This window comes from Elephas maximus, chromosome X (assembly GCF_024166365.1).
Source record: "Elephas maximus indicus isolate mEleMax1 chromosome X, mEleMax1 primary haplotype, whole genome shotgun sequence".
Taxonomy (NCBI): Eukaryota; Metazoa; Chordata; class Mammalia; order Proboscidea; family Elephantidae; genus Elephas; species Elephas maximus.
Window position 1 is genome coordinate 164,237,776 of NC_064846.1, and position 22,414 is coordinate 164,260,189.

General features: G+C 42.9%; 1 protein-coding gene across 2 annotated transcripts in view; it reads left to right on the forward strand.

Annotated features, from left to right (window-relative positions):
• Positions 1-22,414, forward strand: part of VEGFD (vascular endothelial growth factor D) — a 36,387-nt gene extending 13,973 nt beyond the window's left edge. The window contains exons 2-7 of one of the 2 annotated variants that reach the window (XM_049872673.1): positions 5,914-6,124; positions 11,093-11,283; positions 13,753-13,901; positions 15,896-15,996; positions 19,846-20,041; positions 20,990-21,213. In XM_049872673.1, the coding sequence (XP_049728630.1) occupies positions 5,914-6,124; positions 11,093-11,283; positions 13,753-13,901; positions 15,896-15,996; positions 19,846-20,041; positions 20,990-21,116 (975 nt within the window). In that variant the 3' untranslated portion in view covers positions 21,117-21,213. Of the gene's footprint in view, positions 1-5,913; positions 6,125-11,092; positions 11,284-13,752; positions 13,902-15,895; positions 15,997-19,845; positions 20,042-20,989 lie in introns of both variants that reach the window. The other variant, XM_049872674.1, reaches the window with a different exon arrangement.

Consider the following 22,414-nt stretch of genomic DNA (forward strand, 5'->3'; position numbering starts at 1 on the left):
AGAGAGTGGGGGCCTCATAACCGCCAAGAAAGAAACACCAGGAGCAGAGCACGTCCTATGGACCTGGGGCTCCTGCAAGGAGAAGCTCCTAGTCCAGGGGAAGATTAACGAGAAGGACCTTCCCTCAAAGCCCACAGAGAACGAAAGCCTACACCCTGAAATTGGACTTGTAGCCTACTCGACTGTGAGAAAGTAAATATCTCTTTGTTAAAGCCATCCACCTGTGGTATTCTGTTACAGCAGCACTAGATGACTGAGACACTACCGCTTGATGTTTTCCATAAAACAGGAGGATTCTTAATAGCATGAGACAGGACTGGCCCCAGAAAAGCTTTTAGCAACACTTTGAGGAAAGTAGTCAGGGTCCTCCTTGGAAAGTCCTTGCTGAAGGCCTCACAGCCCCAAGCCAGGATCTGAACCCACCATGGACCCCAAAGCCCTGCTCCTTCTGCTTGGCACCCATGTTTATATTTTCATTTGTATTTTCTTTAAATACTGAACATACCCTGCCTGGACTGCCAAAAGAACGAACAAATCTATCTTGGAAGAAATACTGCCAGAATGCTCCTTAGATGCAAGGATGGTGAGACTTTGTCTCACATACTTTGGACATGCTATCAGGAGGGACCAGTTCCTGGAGAAGGACATCATGCTTGGTAAAAGTAGAGGGTCAGTGAAAAAGAGGAAGACCCTCAACGAGATGGATTGATACAGTGGCTGCAACAATGGGCTCAAACATAGCGACAACTGTGAGGATGTCGCAGGACTGTGCGGTGTTTCGCTCTGTTGTACATGGGGTCGCTATGGTCGACGGCACATAACAACAAACAACAACATGTTGAGATATAATTTACATACTATAAAATTTACCCAATCTACTTTTTTTACCCATTCACCTGTTTTATGTAATTCAATGATTTTTAGTAAATTTACTGAGTTGTGCAGCCCTTTTACAATGAATCCCTATTCCCACTCCCAGCTCCAAACAACCAGTAACCTATTTTCTGTCTCTTGGGTAGATACCTAGGAGTGAAATTGGTGGGTCACATGGTAATCTTTTAAGGAATTGTTAAACTGTTTTCCAAAGCGACTGCACCATTTCACAGTCCCATCAGCAGTATATGAGGGTTCCTCTTGACCTGCATCCTTGCCAACGCTTGGTATTTTTGATTATAGCCATCCCAGTGGATGTAAAGTGGTGTCTCACTGTGCCAAACCCTGTTCCTAATCTCATTTCCCAGTCCTCCCACTCTAAAAGCTGCTCTGTGTCCCAACCAAAGTGAATCTGTTGCTGTTTTTTCAGCGGGCTCCTTGATATCTCAAAACCATGCCTTTGTTTACCCTTAGAATGTGTTACCTGACTTGAGATATATATTGGGGGGGGGGAGGAAGCGGATGGAAATTGAGAGTTCAAAAGAGCAGGAGAATGGAAGGCCTTTGACTTCCCCACCACATGGACACCTCCAAGTTCTTCCTACAAACCCAGTCACCATACCCTTGTCTTAGGATGGGTTCTCTAGAGAAGCAAAACCAGCAAAGTGTTTATCTATATATACATATAGAGAGAGAGAGACAGACAGAAAGATTTATGTCAAAGAAATGGTTCATGCGGTTGTAGAGGCTGGGAAGTCCCATGTCCATGAGTCAGGCTGAAGGCCTATCTGAACTTGAGTAGCTGCAGGGGCTGGCAAACCCAAGATCCAGACTGCAGAGGCCGACGAATCCCAAGATCGGCAGGAAAGCTGCTAGCTCAGGTCCCAAGAACCAGAGGTCAGAAGAACAGGAGTCAGCTGCAGGATTCAGAGCAAGCAAAAGCCCACTAGCCTTGCTGGAAAGTCCACCTATATTGGATGCAGGCCATACCCCCAAGGAAACTCCCTTTCAACTGATTGGCTACTCATAGCAGATCCCATCATGGAGGTGATCACATTATATATCAGATCTCATCATGGAGGTGATTACATCATTACACGACTGCCAAACTACATCATAACTGTCAAACCACTGAGAGTCATGGCCCAGCCAACTTGACACAATCTTTACAATCACACCTTCCAAAACAGCTTGCTCACAGTTTTGGCTATACTTGGCTGAGGTTACTGCTGAACTCTCTAAGCTATGAAGATGCCCATGCTTCCTCCAGGGGAGAATGTCATGGGATTTTAGAAATTAACAAAAGAAGAAATGACTACCCTCCATACTGTGCTCCAGAAAGCAGTGTGGGTTCAAATGATGGTAAAGTTTTGTTAGGAGTCCCTGGGTGGTACAAAGGGTTAAGTGCTCAACTACTAGCCAAAAGGTTCGTTGTTCAAATCCACCCAGAGGCACCTCAGAGGACAGGCCTGACAATCTGCTTCCAAAAGGTCACAGCCTTGAAAACCCTATGGATCAATTCTACTCTGTACACATGGGGTCGCCATGAGTTGGAATCGGCTGGATGGCAACTAACGGCAAAGTTTTTCACAAAAGACTTTAAGCCTCACATTTTAGACGCTGGCTTGTGGTAGCCAAGACGTCAGAGACTGAGTTGTTACTTAGGAGAGGAATTGCTAACAGTCTCGGATTAATTACAAAAAAAAAAAAAAAAAGAAGCTACTGCTATAATAAAAAGCAGAGATCTGGTACCCCCGCTTCCCTTCCTTCCTCTTGCTGACTGCTTTTGGATTATTTCCATTTTGATTAGCACTTTCATCAGGAAGTAGGAAGAAATTAAGAGCAATTTACTTGGCTAATGATAAGGAGCAAAAACCATTGAAATCGATGGTTTAAATATGTATTTGAAACTATACTCACACTTTTTAATTTTAATTTTTATGTCTTACAGAAGCAGCATAAAGCTGATTGTACCAAAATAACCCAGCACTGAAAGCCAATTGGAAACAATCAGCCATTCTTGACCCTTTATAAGTGCACACCTTCCATGAATTGGTTGTCAGGTTTCTAACTTAGGTTGCCTTGTTAGCGATTCCACTTATAATAGCAGAATGAGTGTCTACAATTTCTCAGTTATTTCAGACTAGGTTTTAAATTATGGCACTTAAAGTATGCTTAAAAAACTGAGGACTTGAGTATACACTGCATTTTCTATGGTGAGGCAAAGTCATATGAGTCATTCAGAGGCTTTAATTGAATCCAGAGATTTGATATTTCCTCCTGAGTTCTCACAGTTGGATCGTTTTTGAATATATCTGAGATTGAATTGAAACCTGTAAGAACCATGAAGCCATACATCAGTCTGTATTTATGGATGGTACTGGGTGCTATTTGCCTCAAGAAATCAAAACCCTTTAAATATAGTACAATTTACAAAAAAACTTTAAAAAACTGATTGCTTTCACTATTTTCATGTGGAAGCAGTGTTGTAACAAAAATTATTTCAAAGATTGAGTTGGATATGAAGTAGTTGCCCTGTCCATCTAGAAGAAGGAATGAAGAAGTGAATAATCTGGAGAGAATATTGACAAATGAGCCTTCCTGGAGAATCATAGAATTTCAGAGTTGCTAGAGACATTAGCCATTACTGTTTTATCCACAGATTTCCTGGTTAACCAAGCTGTGGCATGCTGCTCAAATTTAATGCCTATTCCACAAACCCTATCTATGCTTCTCGAGCTTCCACTTCCCCTCACTCCCTTGACTGGAACTTGACAGAGAAGTGAGAAACCATAGGTATGAGCTCACTCAGCTTCCCAGGGAGCCCTGCTATTACAAATGCATGTAATTCCCAACCTTCCTCTTGCTTCAGAGACGACCCTCTCATCCATTCATAGTATGCCCACTTATCTTTGGAACGCAGGTCAAACCAGGCCCTGCCTCAGCTCACCTGCATATGTTTTCAGTTTCTTCCTCTCTGTTGGTTCATTCCCTCAGGTGATAACCATCCACCTTTATTAAAAATATACACATACAATAACATCTGGACTTCCAAGCAAGATAGTCTTGTAAACTTATGTATTGAGATCTTTTGTCGTCTACAGCAATGCTAGATAAAATATAAAATAGATCAAATCGCAAAAACAGAAGACAAACATCTGCAGATATGGTACAAAAAAACATGAAGTTAAAGCTGCAAGACTGACGGAGTCTGGAAGGCTCTAGAAACTACCATGAATGTGTCTGTTGCAACTTCTCTGTCAAAATCCCCTTGGCCTGCATATTCCACCCACTCAGCCAAACAAAAACTCAGCAGTTATCCAAACAAGCTCAGCAAAACCAAATCCCAGGCCCCAGCCGTAGACAGTAGACAGACCACTTAATTGTTTCTCCAGCACATTCCAGGGAGGAAGGACTTCAAGTCCTTCTGTCACAATATCCATCTACATCATTGGCCTTGGTGATTGCATAATATTTCATAGTGGGAATGTATCATTATTTACGTAACCAACCTCCCAATCTCGAACCATTAAATTACACACTGAAAATCTTTTATTGACCGAGCCCTTCTTCTCACAAACCCGTGCAGTATATATCAGGCCATAGAGTTCACGCAGTTGTGTAGAAAGCAATTTTTTTCAACGTAAACCCCAGGGGTCTATTTTATCAGAAAAAAAAATCCCATTTTTAAAATAGTAAACAGGTTTAAAAAAGAAAAAGAAGCAGAGGGCTAGAAGTTAGAAAATCCCAGTCCCCAGGGTCTTGCAGTCTTTTTTGTGCATCAGTTTGTCAAACAGATAGAGATGAAAACAATTGTCATTGTCTAATGTCACAATAATATTATGATAAATTTTGTTTTTAAACGTTCTGAGAACCCCAGAGGAATAAGTAAATGCTTTGATACAATCACAAATGAGCAGAATAGGAATCAAAAATACCAGAAGACATTTTTCATAGGCACTGGTGTGCATTTGAATAGTTTCATTTCCATTTACATCTTTAAGTGTTAGCAAGACAAACTGAAAATTTCGTTCCTTGCCTTTTTTACCGTGATCAAGTATATATAAGGAGTTCCTGGGTGGCTCATCTACTAGCCAAAAGGTTGGAGAACTGAACCCACTCAGAGGTTCCTAGGAAGACAGGCCTGGCGATCTGCTTCCAAAATGTTACAGCCTTGAAAACCCTATGGAGCAGTTCTACTGTGCACACATGGGGTTGCCATATCGACTCGACAGTAACCACCACCAACAAAAATATATAAACCCATTGCCATCGAGTCGATTCCGACTCATAGCAACCCAATAGGACAGAGTAGAGCTGCCCCACAGGGTTTCCAAGGAGCACCTGGTGGAATCAAACTGCCGACCTTTTGGTTAGCAGCCAGGCTCTTAACCACTGTGCCACCACACCTCCAAAAATATATAACATAAAATTTACCGTTTTATGCATATTTAAGTGTGCAAATTTTATAGGGGCAGTAATTATATTCACAATGTTGTACAACCACTGAGACTATTTTCAAAACTCTTTCATCACCCCAAACAGAAACTCAATGCCCATTAAGCACTCACTCCCCATTACTCCCCTCCCTCCACCAGCCCCTGGTAACTACTACTCTCCTTTCTGTCTCTATGCATTTGCCTATTCTAGATATTTCAGGTAAGTGAGATCATATAATATTTGTCCTTTCCGTGACTAGGTTCTTTCACTCAACACGATGTTTTCAAGGTTCATCCATGGAGTATCGTGTTTTAGAACTTCATTTCTCTTTTGAGCTTCCTTGTCTGTATGTACCACCTTTTGTTTATCCATTCATCTGTTGATGGACACTTGGGTTGTCTCCCACCTTTTGGCTATTGTGAGTAATGCTGCAATGAACATTGGTATACCAGTCTCTGTTGGAGTCCTGCTTTCAGTTCTTTTGGGTGTACCTAAGAGTGGGATTGCTGGGTCATATGACAATTCTGTGTTTAACTTTTTGAGGAACTGCCAAGCTGTTTCCCGGTAACTTGCTGTTAAGCCAGTATTTTTTCTTTGAAGCGGACATCTCGGTCCATACTAGAACGATCTGAGCAGCAGATTAGGGCTGCCTCTAGTTTGGAGGAACTGCTGCGAATCACGCACTCCGAGGACTGGAAGCTATGGAGATGCCGACTGAAGCTCAAAGGTTTCACCAGCATGGACTCTCGCTCAGCATCTCATCGGTCCACCAGGTTTGCGGCAACTTTCTATGACATTGAAACACTGAAAGGTAGGTGTGTGGATGCGGAGGCAAAGCCTTTCTCTTTACCAGACAAATGCACCAGCACCTTCCAAACATTGGAGTAGGGTAGGCACACGTTAGAGGGAGAACCAGAGGGGGCCTTTCATTTCGCAGCGTACGTATCAGTGCAGAGTCTTGATTTCCTATGTTTACTCTGTAGTGAAATATATACAGTTTGATTTCAACATCAAAACCAACACAAAAGAGCACTTCAAAATACAGATTTAACTCAGGGATGTGAGGGCAAAACAAATCCACAAAGACTGTTCTTCTAGCCAAAATAATCAAGACTCCAGACTAGAAAATAGCATCATTTGAAATAAAGGAAAATGACCAGCCCCTAGTAAGGTATTCTGGTTTGTTACAAAGAAACCATCCTGAGTATGTAGTGTGCCATAATGAATTCAATGCTTATCAAAGAAAGTTGTGTGGCTTCCAATTAGCCAAGTAACCCTTTTGATGACATGTAAAAACCACACAAGAAGCTACTGTGGCATTGTTGACTTGGCATTTTAGATTTGGTTAACACAGGATTATCTGGTAACTGATTGTATCTGTTACATATTCTTTTTATTTCCTCCCCAGTTGTCTTTTTTTTTTTCCACTTGTAAATAGATGGTGAGGTCGTTCAGGCCTCCACTGTTGACCGTGGGAAGGCTGTGCGTGCGTGGGTAGAGCCAAATCCATCAGCCACACCATGGACATGAGTGTGCAGAGGGTCCTTTGTGTATGTGTGTATAACTGTGTGTCTAAATGGGTTGAAATGGTTGGAACAATGACCTAGAACCCATTCTAGCGAGGGCTTTGAGGCTCTAGTTGTTTCTATGCGGTGAATTAGTGTGGACTTCATGAAAGCAAAGGGGTTGGGCCTCACCTGGAAGATCAAAAGCCTTAACCAGGTTACCTGTTAGAAGACCTGAGGTGAGCTTGGAGATACTCTGTGAAGATGGAGGCAGACATGCATTCCCATAAAACCAAGACTAGCTGATAGAAAAGGTCGGAGGAAAGCATAAAAGAATATGGAAATGAGAAGTCTATAATTTCTCTCCTCATTATGTGGAGACTCATCTAGCTGAGTTAGAAGCAGTAAATAATTAAATTGGTGTGTCACATGGGTTCAGGCTAGTTGCCTGAGGTAGAGAAGTCCTGCCAGGCAATAGTAAAGAATAGTAGAGTTATGAAGACTTTAATTGGTGGTGTTGGTCATAATTGTATACAATTTTGATTAAAATCTTACCAGCTCCAACTTTCAAAACTTAGTTTTATAAAAAGAATAAAAGCAAATGGAAAGCAACGTTTAAGTAGAATTTTAAACAAAGAATGTCAGCATAAGTTCATTACTTATTTTTTCAAGGATTCATGATTAATAATAGTGAATTACATAATACCTATATTAATGCCTAACTGAGTGATTTATCTCTCATGTTTATAGCCTCAAGCTTTTTATACACATATTCATAATCAGATATTTTTATAAGGTTTTTCATGACACAGGATTTTATTACAAAAAAAAAAACCCCAAAACTTAGGTAAATTCTATGAGATGGGCAGTGTTCCTCAGTTGTCCAAACATCTTCTATTTTGTGTTTTCACTAACTGAAGAAACAACAGATAAGGGAAATTGGGCTGGGGGAATGGAAAAGGAATATGGAAAAGATGTTTTAAGGTAATAGTTTAGAAACTAGGGTAACGTCTCAAATAGTAATATTATATCCATATACTTTAAGCACAGGTGAAAATGTGATAATGTATATGGGAATCCAGAACGATCTGGGGAGAGATCAATACAAATGATGGTAGATAGGATAAAAATGGATACGAGGTTATCTATTGCTGCATAAAAAATTGCCCTGGAATTTACTGGCTTAAAACATTTTTTTTATTCCTAGTTTTTTTTTAGATTCTTATCTTTTTTTAAAATTTTTATTGTGCTTTAAGTGAAAGTTTACAAATCAAGTCAGTCTCTCACACAAAAACTTATGTACTCCTTGCTACATACTCCCAATTACTCTCCCCCTAATGAGACAGCCCGCTCTTTCCCTCCACTCTCTCTTTTCGTGTCCATTTTGTCAGCTTCTAACCCCCTCCACCCTCCCATCTCCCCTCCAGGCAGGAGATGCCGACATAGTCTCAAGTGTCCACCTGATCCAAGAAATTCACTCCCCACCAGCATCCCTCTCCAACCCATTGTCCAGTCCAATCCCTGTTGAAGAGTTGGCTTCGGGAATGGTTCGTGTCCTGGGCCAACAGGAGGTCTGGGGGCCATGACCACCGGGGTCCCTGTAGTCTCAGTCAGACCACTAAGTCTGGTCTTTTTGCCAGAATTTGGGGTCTGCATCCCACTGCTCTCCTGCTCCCTCAGGGGTTCTCTGTTGTGTTCCCTGTCAGGGCAGTCATCGGTTGTAGCCGGGCACCATCTAGCTCTTCTGGTCTCAGGCTGATGTAGTCTCTGGTTCATGTGACCCTTTCTGTCTCTTGGGCTCGTAATTACCTTGCGTCCTTAATGTTCTTCATTCTCCTTTGCTCCAGGTGGGTTGAGACCAATGGATGCATCTTAGATGGCCGCTGGCTAGCGTTTAAGACCCCAGGCGCCACTCTCCAAAGTGGGATGCAGAATGTTTTCTTAATAGATTTTATTATGCCAATTGACTTAGATGTCCCCTGAAACCATGGTCCCCAAATCCCTGTCCCTGTTACACTGGCCTTCGAAGCATTCAGTTTATTCAGGAAACTTCTTTGCTTTTGGTTCAGTCCAGCTATGCTGACCTCCCCTGCGTTGTGTGTTGTCTTTCCCATCAACTAAAGTAATTCTTATCTACTGTCTAATTAGTGAATACCCCTCTCCCACCCTCCCTCCCTCCCTCCCCGCTCTTGTAGCCATCAAAAAAGAATATTTTCTTCTCTGTGAAATAATTTTTTATCTCACAATTTTTGTGGGTCAAGAACCCAGACATGGCTTAGATAGGCACCTCTGCTTCCATGTCTCTCAGGAGGCTACAATCAAGGTGTCAGCTTGGAGCAAATTCATCTCAAGGTTCAACTGTGGCAGGATCCCCTTACAAGTTCACTCAGTGGTCGTTGGCAGGATTCAATTCCTCGTATGCTGTTGGACTGAAGGTCTGGGCTCCTGGCTAGCTGTTGGCCAGAGGCTGCCCTCAGTCCTTGCCATGTGGGCCCCACCAACACAGTAGCTAGCTCCATCAATGCATGCAAGCCAAGAAGACAAGAGAGAGTGAGAGGTGCCAGCAAGAGATAAAAAGAGACTGCTAGGAAGATGGAAGTCAGTCTTTTGTAACCTCATCATGACAGTGACATCCCGTCACTTTTTGCTGTATTCAGTTCATTAGAAACAAGTCACTAGGTCCAGCCCACACTCAGGGAGACAGGAATGCTCAAGGGAGTGAATACCAGGAGGAGGGAGTCTTTGGGAGTCAATTTAGAAGCAACCTATCGCAAGACGGTTTTCACACACACACTCTACAGTTCTATGGCAAGCGAAAGTAATGCCTTTAAATGTTGTCTTCATCACACAATTGAATCTTTTCCCAAAAACATCTGTAGAGAAGTTTATACAATATTAAGTATTAAAGTGTCAGCATCTAATTAAAAACTAAACTATAAGAGAAAAGCAAATACTGTTTTCCACGAAAGTATGTCATTTTCTTTTTGTTCCCGGAGGCATTTTTCTCTTTGACTTGTTTCCTCAAATTAGCTAGACTGACCAAAGTATTGCTCTTTCCATCAAAATTAATGGACTTATTTCATCAACTTTACTTAAACTTGAGTGTTGGACATTTGCAGATGAGAAAAACTCTGCCTTATAGAAAGATCAGTTCCTTTTAACTTTCCATTCATGTGTTTCCCAGATTTTAAGACTAACTATAGGATCACTATGAGTGTCACTATGAGTCAGAATCGACTCGACGGCACTGGGTTTGGTTTTTTTTTTTTTTTTTTTTTTTTGGTACAGTAGGGCCCTGGTGGCATAGTGGTTAAGAGCTTGGCTGCTAACTGAAAAGGTCGGCAGTTCGAATCTACTAGCTGCTCCTTGGAAACCCAGTGGGGCAGTTCTGCTCTTTCCCATAGGGTTGCTATGAGTCAGAATTGACTCAATGGCAACGCGTTTTTTTTTTTTTTTTTTGGTATAGTTACTTAGGAGCCCTGGCGGTGCAGTGGTTAAGAGCTTGGCTGCTAACCAAAAGGTCAGCAATTCGAATGTACCAGCTGCTCCTTGGAAACCCTAAGGGGCAATTCTACTCTGTCCTCTAGGATCCCTATGAGTGGGAATCAACTCAATGGCATTGAGTATAGTTACTTAAGTAACCTACAGAAATGTGTATCCTGTTGGTGCTAAAACCTACCCATACCTTCCTGGATAGAAGCAATTCTATCCAGGCGTATCCTGTAAATTGCTTAATAAACAGTATTTACATGTTAATTCTCTATTGGCTTCCATTTACTTCCTTATTAGCCAGCTTTTCCAGATGTAGCTAGTGTCATTATATACTACAAAGAAAAATAAAACAATTATATTCTATGAAGATATAGTAGGAATAAGGAGCCCTCATGGCGCAGTGGTTAAAGTGCTCAGCTGCGAACCAAAAGGTCGGCAGTTTGAACCCACCAGCCGCTCCTCAGGAGAAAGATGTGGCAGTCTGCTTCCATAGAGATTTACAGCTTTGGAAACCCTATGGGGCAGTTCTACTCTGTCTTACAGAGTTGCCATGAGTGGGAATTGACTCGATGGCAATGGGTTTGGTTTTTTTGGTTATAGTGGAAATGGGAAGGAGCACAGATTTTGGTTTTAGTTTTTCTGAAAACAATCTTTGGTTAAAGGAGCGACAAAAAAAATTCACCTAATGAAATAAGCAGGCACTAGAAATGTGAAAATGACGGTGTTCAGCATAACTCCGGCCCATGTTGGCATGGCGGCCCCAATGCGCTTCCTCTTCGCAGTTATAGACGAGGAGTGGCAAAGAACCCAGTGCAGCCCTAGAGAGACGTGCGTGGAGGTGGCCAGCGAGCTGGGGCAGAGCACCAACACGTTCTTCAAGCCTCCCTGCGTGAACGTGTTCCGATGTGGCGGCTGCTGCAATGAAGAGAGCCTCGTCTGTGTGAACACCAGCACCTCGTACGTTTCCAAGCAGGTGCGAGGACATCAGCCAGTGGGTCCGCTCCCAAGCCTGGGTGGTGATGATGGTGTTGGCAGCCACACCTAACGTTGGTGCCAAGCCCTGTGTTCAATGCGTTACGTGCGTTATCTCATTTAATCCCTGAAACAAGCTGCAAAGGCAAGTATTTTATCATCCCTCTTTAGAGATAAGGAAACTTCGGCTCAGGTAACTTATCCAAAGTCACACTGCTAGTGAGAGGCAGTGCTGGGATTCAAACCCAGGTCTGTAGGACTCCAGAACCTGAACTCTTATCAGTTACTGTCTCTCTGATGCTATAATGTCAAGAATTGGAAAGGCCTATGGACGTTACTAGAACAGGATGTTAAAAGAAGAGACCTGCACTGTCTTGTGTGTCCCTTAGGTTCTGTGTTGCTCAACTGCCGTGACTGAGAAGAATTAAATGAAGAGTGTGGACAGGGTTAGGGGAATGGAGAAGGGATGGTAAGGCATGGGGCTAGCAAAAACAGAAAGCTGTTCCCACCCTTAGAGGGAAGAAGAGAGGGGAGGGAGCAGTTATGGGCACCCAGAGAGAAATGGAGAAAGGGCTGCTGAACTGGAGGAGTGGTGGCTGTCCCATTGGCCAAAGCAAGCCACGGGGCCATTTAGCCTGGCAGAAGAGTGGGCTAGTGCCTATAGGTGGAGGTCAGTCCCTGGGGGCACAGAGCCAGATGGAGATGGGAGGAGAGAGGATGGTGTCCCTAAAGGGACAAACAGAATGTCCAGCACAAAAGACGTTTGAAAATAATTCTGCAGTCCCCATGGGCGAAACAATTCTTCCCTCTCCATTGTCTAAAATCCCCTTTGCCCTTACTCATTAGTAAGTTTTCTTTCTATCACTATGACATTGTTTTACAATGTAATGAATGTCCCATAGGAGAGCAGCAATCACAAACTTAGGAAAATGATATTCAAAACCCGCAAGTCAAACTACATCCCTTTTGGTTGTATCTTACAAATTCTTCATGTATGCTGATACATATTCATTTCATCGTCACACTTGCCTGTGAAGTCTCTTCTCCTCATGACTGTGAAAAGAGAAAGCACAATAACATCCCTTGTGCACTGAATATATCCATATTCATTACGTTAATCAGATGCAAAGAGTGGAATGCTGATATTTTAATAGGTTAACTATCCTTAATTTTGTCCTTGCCCACCCCAAATATCCCTTAAACAGAAAAGCTTCTTTTTCTAAATCTTTCCTTTTACAGAACCTTGGAACTTGTGAAATTTCTGACCTCTACTGTTTGACAATTTGGGGGGAAAAAAATGACCTAAGTCTGACTAAGCCCCAACTGTTAGTAGAAACACAGCTTGCATAACATAAGAAGCTTTAGCTCATGACCATGTTATTCCCTGGAGTATAGCTGGAAAATTGCACAAGAAGGTGAAGTTTATGCAAAGTAAACACTCTCAAAACAGTCTCTGACCTAGACTCATAGAAGCTCCATTACATATTGGAAGATCAGAATAAACACAGTTTTAATGGATTGTTTCTACTTTAATAAACAGTTGAGTGCATTATTTTGACTGCTCCACTCAACAAGTGATTAATTTTAAAGGATGTACTTAAGTGTAAGTGCACAGCAGTTTTTCTTTTCAAATATGCATGTTTGAACATCGTAATAGTGGTTTAAAAAAAAAAAAGCAAAAAAACAAAATTCTCACACCAAAGTTGTGGACTATTTGATGAACTGTCTCTTAAAAACAAAGTGAATAAATGAATACTCTGTATAGTAAGAATTGCATGGAATGGTGACTGAATAGACAACACATTAAAATCAAGTTCAAATTCATCTCTACATCATAGAATCACTCTAGAAACTGGCCTCGCAGCTGCAGGTCCTCCATTCCTTGGACCAGTAGGCTAGCCCGATCATGCTCTCCTCATGACTATGGCATAAACATCAGCGAACAAGCCCCGCAATAAACACATAGTTCAAGCTTGTACATGTGGCATGTCTGCTGACATCCCATTGGCCAAAGCAAGCCACAGGGCCAAGTCCAAGATCAAGGGACAGGAAACTGCAGTCCTTCGGTGGAGATGGTATGGGAAGGGATAAGTAAATAGTTTTGAACAATATTCAAATCCAACCAAATCTCAAAGAATCTTCATAACAGTAATCCCATTTCATACTTACAACTTGCATCCAAATTTAAAGCAAGAGCGAGGAGTAACAGTGCCACTTTACAAGGCTATAGAGTCACTGAAAAGTGAAGAGACTCCACCAAACTTGAATACTTGGTCCAGCTGGCTAAGGCCTTGGTCTCCTGACTCCCAGCTTTCTTGCCAGCATGCCACTCCTTATCATTACTGATTCTGTTCTTAATGGCCAGCTTGGCTAAAGTTACTACCACAGAGGGCAAAAGGCAGTCATACAGACTGTAGAAATTGGTTTTTAGAAATATGTATATATTCACGGTTATCTTTTTCTGCTGTAGCTCTTTGAGATATCAGTACCTTTGACATCAGCACCTGAGTTAGTGCCTGTTAAAGTTGCCAACCATACAGGCTGTAAGTGCTTGTCAACAGCTCCCCGCCATCCATACTCGATTATCAGAAGGTCCGTCCAGCTCTCTGAAGAAGATCGGTAAGCAATTCTTTTACACATTTGGACTTGTTCTTGCCTTTGTCAAAGCTGTATGTGGAGAATCCTTCACATTTGATGACTGTAGAGTCATAGCTTTTGTGTCAGGTTCTTCATCTTTAGCTTCTAACTCAGATCTACCAGTAATAACTGTTTGGCAAATATATTTTTTTTATTAGGTGCTAGATGTATCTTGGAGCCCTGGTGGCACAGAGATTAAGACCTCAGCTGCTAACCAAAAGTTCGGCAATTCGAATCCACCAAGCCCTCCTTGGAAACCCTATGGGGCAGTTCTACTCTGTCCTATAGGGTCACTATGAGTCAGAATCAAATCGACGGCAGTTGTTTGGGATGGGTTACATGTATATTGCCGTAGGACCAAAAAAGCTCAGCATATCTCCTTGTGAACTCCTTTATCCTTAATATGCAGAGCCTAAAGCGGATGTGGAGTCCCTGGGTGGTGCAAGTGGTTTGTGACTACTAACCTAAAGGTTGGTGGTTCAAACTCATCCAGCAGTACCTTGGAAGAAAGGCCTGGCAATCTGCTTCCATAAAGATGACAGCCAAGAAAACCCTATGGAGCAGTTCTACTCTGTAACACATGGTGTTGCCATGAGTCAGACTTGTCTTGATGGCAACGGGTTTTAATGCAGTTGTAAAAATGTGCTGCAGCCTCAAGCTTGGCAAATGACCCCTTTTCCAGAACACATATAAATGAAACTCATTTCAAGCTGTTTATATGTTTAAATCCTGAAATGGGAGGGGGGATTTCAAGAATTATTGGGGAGCAGTAAACTATCAGTTTCTGATATTCCCTCTTAAGATTTCTTAATGGGAAATTTTCATTTTAAATGAAAATGACTTAAAATCCATTTGGCTATGAATTTTTCTTGAGAGTATTTTGTGATCCTTCATACATGACGACACCCTGAAGTGTTCTGAAACCGAAGGTAAAAGGATCATTGATTTGGGAAAAAAAAATTTAATATAGAGAATCAAATGAAGGGCAAATTACAAACACTGAAAGAAAACAAAGTAAGTTGGCTACTTAATTTTGCAAAAGTGAAGCAGTTTTTTTGTGAGAGTAGCAAGTAAAAGGGAGAGCTGGTGGTTATATGTTAATTGACCTGGAGCCCAGGAGTCCCTGGGTGATACAGTTAACCGGCTAGGCTGCTAACTGAAAGGTTGGAGGTTTGAGTCCACCTAGAGGTACCTCAGAAGAAAGGCCAGGTGATCTACTTCCAAAAATCAGTCATTGAAAACCCTGTGGAGCACAGTTCTACACTTGGGGTCACCGTGAGTTGACTTGACAGCAACTGGTACTGGTAACGGTGAGCCCAGAAAACACCTCGCCCTCTCTTACGCGCAAAAGGAAGCTCATAGAAGAGGAACGTGTATTCTCTACGTGTTCTTGCTGTCCTGGTCAATGCTCTCATCTCCATGTTAAAGAAGATAATGCTCAGGTGCTATGCTAGAACAATATTTACTTTTGGTAAATAAACGCTGTTGACAGCTGTAATTTGCATAGTCTCTACCACCTTTTTTTTTCTACCACCAGTCTTCCAGAAAAGGTTATAAACCTAAAAAAAAAAAACACAAACCTAGTGCCGTTGAGTCGATTCCGACTCACAGTGACCCTGTAGAAAAGGTTATAGCTTTCCCAAATTACGATTTCGTTTCCACAGGTTTCCAGTTAGAGAATTGCCATCTACTGCTGTATACGTGGAAACCCTGGTGGCGTAGTGGTTAAGTGCTATGGCTGCTAACCACGCGGTTGGCAGTTCAGATCTACCGGGCGCTCCTTGGAAACTCTATGGGCCAGTTCTCCTCTGTCCTTCAGGGTCGCTATGAGTCGGAATCAACTCGACAGCAATGCCTGCTGCTGACCTACTGTACAGGCAGTTCATAAATATCAGCGAACTATTTTCTTAAAAGGTTCCAAAGATATGATTACCCTTGAAAGCTTTTAAATCTGGTTCATTGTTTTCTTTTCCTAGATGTCCCCATTCCAAGAAACTCTGTCCCATGGACATGCTATGGGACAACAGCAAATGTAAATGTGTTTTACGGGAGGAGAAGCCCCTCGGAGGAATGGAAGGTAACGACAGCAGTGGTGAAACAGTACGAGTAGTAACAACAGTGACAACGCACTTGTATTGGGTACTGATGATGGCCAGCAATGCCATAAGCCTTTTCTATGTAGTAACTCATTTAGTCCTCTCAGTACCTCCCTGATGTACTTTGATTATCCCTTTTTCACAATTACAAAGTGGACATACCAAGATGTCTAGTAATTTGCTCAAGGACAAACAGCTAGGAGGGACAGAAGCATCAGATTCTGGAGCCGTCTGTGCCATAATTACCTCATAAGCCCACCAATGCATCCTTTTGCCTTTTAATCTTAAAGAAAAGCCCAAAGAGATGTGTTGTTGTTGGTGTGTGCCATTGAGTCCGTTCCAACTCATGGTGACCCCATGTGACAGAGTAAAACCTCCCCATAGAGTTTCCTAGGCTGTAATCTTTATGGGAGCAGATTGCCATATCTTTCTCCAATGGAGCAGCTCATGGGTTTGAACCACTGATCTTTCAGTTAGCAGCTGAGTGCTTAACCACCGCACCACCGGGGCTTAACCCTTATAAAAAAAAAAATTCAGACTCGTGACATTTCAGATATTCAATAGCTAGATATGGCCAGTGACTGCTGTGTTGGACAGCCAAGCTCTAGAACATCAACTCATTAGTTAAGGTTTTACCCTACAGTTGTTGTTTTTAGCTTACATTGAGTTGACTCCGACTCATGGAAACTTTATGTACAACAGAACGAAACATTGCCTGGTCCTGTGTCATCCTCACAGTGACCAGCATGTTCTAGTCCATCATTGCGGCTATTGTGCCAGTCCATTTCACTGAGGTTCTCCTTCCCTCACCAGCCCTCCACTTCACCAAACATGATGTCCTCCTCCAGCGACTGATCCCTCCTGATGACATGTCCAAAACAAGCGAGTCAGACAATGTTCTGTTACCCTATAGAGCCATGTCAAACCAATCTAATTCTTTCTCCATGTGACCCATGTTTTAATACAGGTAGTCCCCGACTTACGATGGGGTTTCGTTCTGACGACTCCGTCATAAGTCGGTTCTGATGTAAGTCGAATACCTCATTTTTTTTTTTTTTAGTTTTCATTATTATTGCCTTTTATTATCAGTATCTCTATAAATCCAATCTTTATTTGTCTTTGGGGGTTGGAAGCATTACATATAAACTTACAGATATATTTTAACATTGTATGTAGTACATATTACTAACGATAAGATGTATAGAGAAAAAAACAGATGATCGTAAGTGCAGTTTGTTGTAGCTTGAATACGTCGTAAGTTGGGGACTACCTGCACTGTGAGAAGGTTATCGTGGGAGACAATCTACATAGAGCATAAAGACTGTTCTAGTTGTGGTTTCCCTTCACACAGTGTCTGAGACAAAGGATTGGACCCAGGAACAATCCTGTGTGAGGGAGGCAGGCCTGGGTACAGGTAGATGGTGAACTGAGATACAAAGAGAGGCCTCAGCCAATCCTAGAGCAGCTGAAACTGGGTCCACCCTTCAGAGGCAAAGGGGCTGGGCCATATGGACCAGCCATTGGATATGGCTGTGCCCTGGTGGGGGCATACCCTTGGGTGAAAGAGCTTCTTCCTGCTGACAGGAATTCCTGGAGAGGGACTCAGCCAGTGTACACTTGTTGAGGGCGCGAAGATTCGTGCGGAAGAGGGCAGTGCTCTGGGCACAGGGAAATGAGTGCTCAGGGCTGGAGGTGAGAGGAGATAGTACATCCTGGCTACTGGAGGAAGTAGAGCGAAAGAGGGGACACAAGGGAGAGGCTGGGCACATGTGAGAGAGGAAGCTGGACAGGCCTCCTGGAGCAGAGTGGAAGGATATTGTGAGCCTTGGCCTGGATGTGATGCTAAGGGCCAAGGGAAACCACTGAACTGGTTCAAGCAGGAGAGTGACACCACCCATTAGAACTACAGTGACATCAGCTCAGTGGCCGTGTAGAAGAGGAGCGGTTGGCACGGGGCATGAGAAGGAGCAAGGAACCTTTTGGGAAGCTGTACCAATGATGGGGGTGAGAGGCGGGAGTAACCTGCACCACCATTATTTCATCTCCCATAATCCCATTCATGTGGGCCAAGTTCACAGTCGCTTCTCTGGTGACTCCCTCAAACTGATGGCGTGTACTGAGCTTGCTGTTCACTGAGCATCTTTTCTGTGCATGTGGCTGTTGAGTCACCTGCCTTTTTTCTACAACACCTCTTCTGTCCTGATTGTGCACATTTGGGTTAGTGAATCTGAGTCCAATTTAATTTCATCTTGTTAGATCCAGGTCATTGCTCTAAACTGTTAAAAAAAAAAAAAAGTATTCAATACCTCTCTTCCTTCCTCAAGAGAGCTACAAATTTCAAAAAGTTACTTTAAAAAGTTTCATAAATTTACTGGTAAAAATGATAAAAGGAAGAAGGTAGAGGAGAGGACATTGGTATCGGATCATCAACCTCCCTAGGGATTGAAATCCATATATTTTTTCCGAGTATCACCCTTGGCTACTTGCTGATCCACCCAGCTCCCCTGCACCCTGTCCGTGCTCCTTTTAACTTGCCCAGACTGTTGTGAGGACAGTCCTTGCCAATGACCTTGCTGAAGTTCAGCAAACACAAGTGGACTCTGTCCTTAAACCGCTGAAGTGTTTCGCCTGAATCTCTGCTGCCACCTAGTGATCAATGCATCTCTTTTAAGAGCTTCCTAGGAGTCAGAATCGACTCAACAGCAGTGGGTTTTTTTTTGTTTTTAAATATCCTTTAGGAGTTCCCGGGTGGCCCCGGGAGTGCAGTAGTTAAAATGCTTGGCTGCTAACCAAAAGGTCGGTGGTTTGAACCCGCCAGCTGCTCTCTGGGAGAAAAATGTGGCAGTTGGCTACCATAAAGATTACAGCCCTGGAAACCCTATGGGGCTCCTTGGGTGGTGCAAATGGTTAACGTGCTTGTGTGCTGCTAACTGAAAGGTTGGAAATTCGAGTCCACCCAGAGGCACCTTGGAAGAAAGGCCTGGCAGTCTACTTCCAAAAAATGAGCCACTGAAAACCCTGTGGAGCACAGTTCCACTCTGACACACATAGTCGCCAGAAGTCAGAATCAACTCCGCAGCAACTGGTTAAAAACTGAGGAGGGCTGGACTCATGACCCTTCCAAACCAAATCCACTGCCGTAGAGTCGTTCCCAGCTCATATGGCCCTTAACCCAAAAAACCCATTGCCACTGAGTCGATTCTGACTCGTAGCGACCCTATAGGAGGACACAGCAGAACAGCCCCATAGGGTTTCCAAGAGCAGGCTGGTGGGTTTGAACTGCTGACTTTTGAGTTAGAAGCCTGAGCTGTTAACTACTGTGCCACCAGAGCTCCATATGGCCCTTAAAAAAAAAAAACCAAACCCGTTGCCATCGAGTCAATTCCGACTCATAGTGACCCTATAAGATAGGGTAGAACTGGCTCATAGAGTTTCCAAGGAGTGCCTGGTGGATTCGAACCGCTGACCTTTTGGTTAGCAGCTGTAGCACTTAGCCACTATACCACCAGGGTTTCCAGAAAATACGTCCCCTGTATTTTATTACTAATACGTAGAGGCAGAATTTTGCATTTTTAAGAAGTCATCAACCTAAAAATCTCTGAAAATGTTACCCCAAAAAATGTTTTTCATCATAAACTCAAGAACCCACACAAGTTTCGTTTTTGTATTGAATTTCCTTCCCTCTGTGAGGAGGTGAGGGACACAAATCTTTAGGAAAGGGGATAAGGGGAATCCAAGTTATTTTAGGACAATGTAAAATATGCAGCCAAGTTTAGTGGCCACGTTATCCAGGCTGCAGCTACCCGAGCAATACCTCTGTTTTTGTTTAGACCACACTCATCTTCGGGAACTGACGCTCTGTGGGCTGCACATGAAGTTCGACGAAGATCGTTGTGAGTGTGTCTGCAAAGCACCGTGTCCCCGAGATCTCATTCAGCACCCAGAAAACTGCAGTTGCTTTGAGTGCGGAGAAAGTCTGGAGAGCTGCTGCCAGAAGCAGAAGATATTTCACCCAGACACTTGCAGGTGAATGAATGGCTTTTCCACTTTCGCCCGGACTCCACCCATCGACACGGAATGTAAATGCCGTTGCAAATCAGTGGGTTCCTTATGAAGCCGATTCTTTCTTAGTACCCAAGCAGAGATTTGGCAACTAAGGACTAAAAGACAATTAATCTTAAAGTCAAGAAAATCTGGTCCACTGTTGGTTTGGAGGTACAAACGGTAAAAGCACTAGACTGCTAACTGAAAAGTTGGAGATTCGGTTCCACCTAGAGGTGCCTCAGAAGAAAGGGCTGGTGATCTGCTTCTGAAAAATCAGCCATTGAAAACCCTGTGGAGCACAGTTCTACTCCGACACATGTGGGGTTGCCACGAGTTGAGTCGACTCAGCAGCAACTGGTTGCTTTTTATAGCTGATTCGTGGCTCTTAAGCAAAAACTAAATTGGTGAGATTTAAACAATCCTTTTGGAGGGGCTTTTCACATCAGCAAATGCTTCGGTCCAATCTCTCTCACTATGTATGTATATGTATATAGATGTACATTTGGAAACCCTGGTGGCATAGTGCTTAAGTGCTACAGCTTCTAACCAAAAGGTCGGCAGTTTGAATCCACCAGGCACTCTTTGGAATCTCTATGGGGCAGTTCTACTCTGTCCTATAGGGTTGCTATGAGTTGGAATCGACTCAATGGCAACGGGGTTTTTTTTTTAAGGGTTTTATGTGTATTTTTTACTTTGAAGACATGTATGTCACTGGATTTGCATACTGAAAAATTTATTGATGAATAGAACACTTGGAGGTTACTGACTGGGGTGTAAGACATTTGGAATTCACGTGAGATGACCATTTGGGATTTTATATTTTTAAATACATATCTGGAAGTTTTACTTTGAAAGGTTAAATCAGAACAGTCATTCCTTTGAATCCAAGACTTGAGTCTGAATTCTCATGTTTGTTTCCTTTTGCAACAGCTGTGAGGACAAATGCCCCTTTCACACCAGACCATGTGCAAACGGAAAACCAGCGTGTGCAAAGCACTGCCGCTTTCCAAAGGAGAAGAGAGCTGCCCACGGGCTCCGAAGCCGAACAAATCCTTGATTCAGCTTTTGCTTTCCAGTCCCCCACCCCTGCCCTTGTAAACAGCATGCTGCTTTGCCAAGTTGCTGTCACTGTTTTTTCCCAGGTGTTAGAAAAAATCCACTTCCCATAGTAACAGGGTGAATCCGGAGCAAGACTCCCTTAACCACCTGCTAAGGATTCCCTGGCTCATGACCGATGTCTTCTAGCTGAAGCTGCCTCCACATGCCAAGGAATGGAGAACAGAGACTCTGTGTTAATGTTTTTTGGTGGATGAAAAACGCCTGATCGTCTTGGGGTGGCAGGTGACATGTGATCGATTACTCAGAGCACGTAAGAAAATCTGCGTAGCTTCTGAGTCCTTTGCTAATGGCAACTCTCTTGTGAATTATTACGATTCTCTTATACATAATTTGATTTCTATGACCCGCACGGACTTTCTGATTATTCCTCAGCTTGTAGGTTCTGAGTTTCCTCAACTACTGTTCCATGTTTCATATTTAAGTATATTTAAAGAAAATAAACACCATTATTCAGGCCATAAACTCTAGTGCATTATTTAATATGCTTCCACTCTAAATTTCAGGCTAAAGCAAAAAATGTTTTTAAGAGAAAGGAACTTAGAAGTCGGAGACGTGGTTTTGGTGGAGCAGGCTTTACTGAAAGGTTGGTGTACCAGAGCAACAAGGCAAATAATTTGCAGATTTAGCAGCAAGGCAAATAACCTAAAAACGGACGCCCCTCCCATGGCATCTTGCACAGACAGATACATGCACATATATATGTACATACACTAGCCAGTCGTGATTAAGTCAGTTCCGACTCACGGAGACCCCGAGTAGACCTGTGCTCCAGAGGGTTTTCAGTGGCTGATTTTTTGGAAGTAGGTCGCCAGGGCTTTCTTCCAAGGTGCCTCTGGGTGGACTTGAACATCCAACCATTCAGTTAGCAGCCAAGAACATTGGCACCACCCAGGGACATCACACCTCTCTGTACAATGACCAGTTGACTTACTAGTGTTGGAATGTAGGCTGAAAATTAAATAAAAATTATGTGAGAAGCCCCAAGACGTTCAAACAAACACAAGTGGGAGGTGTGATGTCCCTGAGTATCTAAGCCACTAGGCCCGGGAATCTATTAATGAGACAGCACAGCTCACAAATCTGTCTCTAAAGCTGGGTGGTGGGAGGTCCCCTAGGGATATTGTTCAAACTCAGCTAGATTACATGCGTGTCTGAATTATTTGGATGTTGCAACTCTAGAAAGGAATTTCATTAATTTCTCTTCCCAAAATATTTATGAAATGAAAGATATTCAGA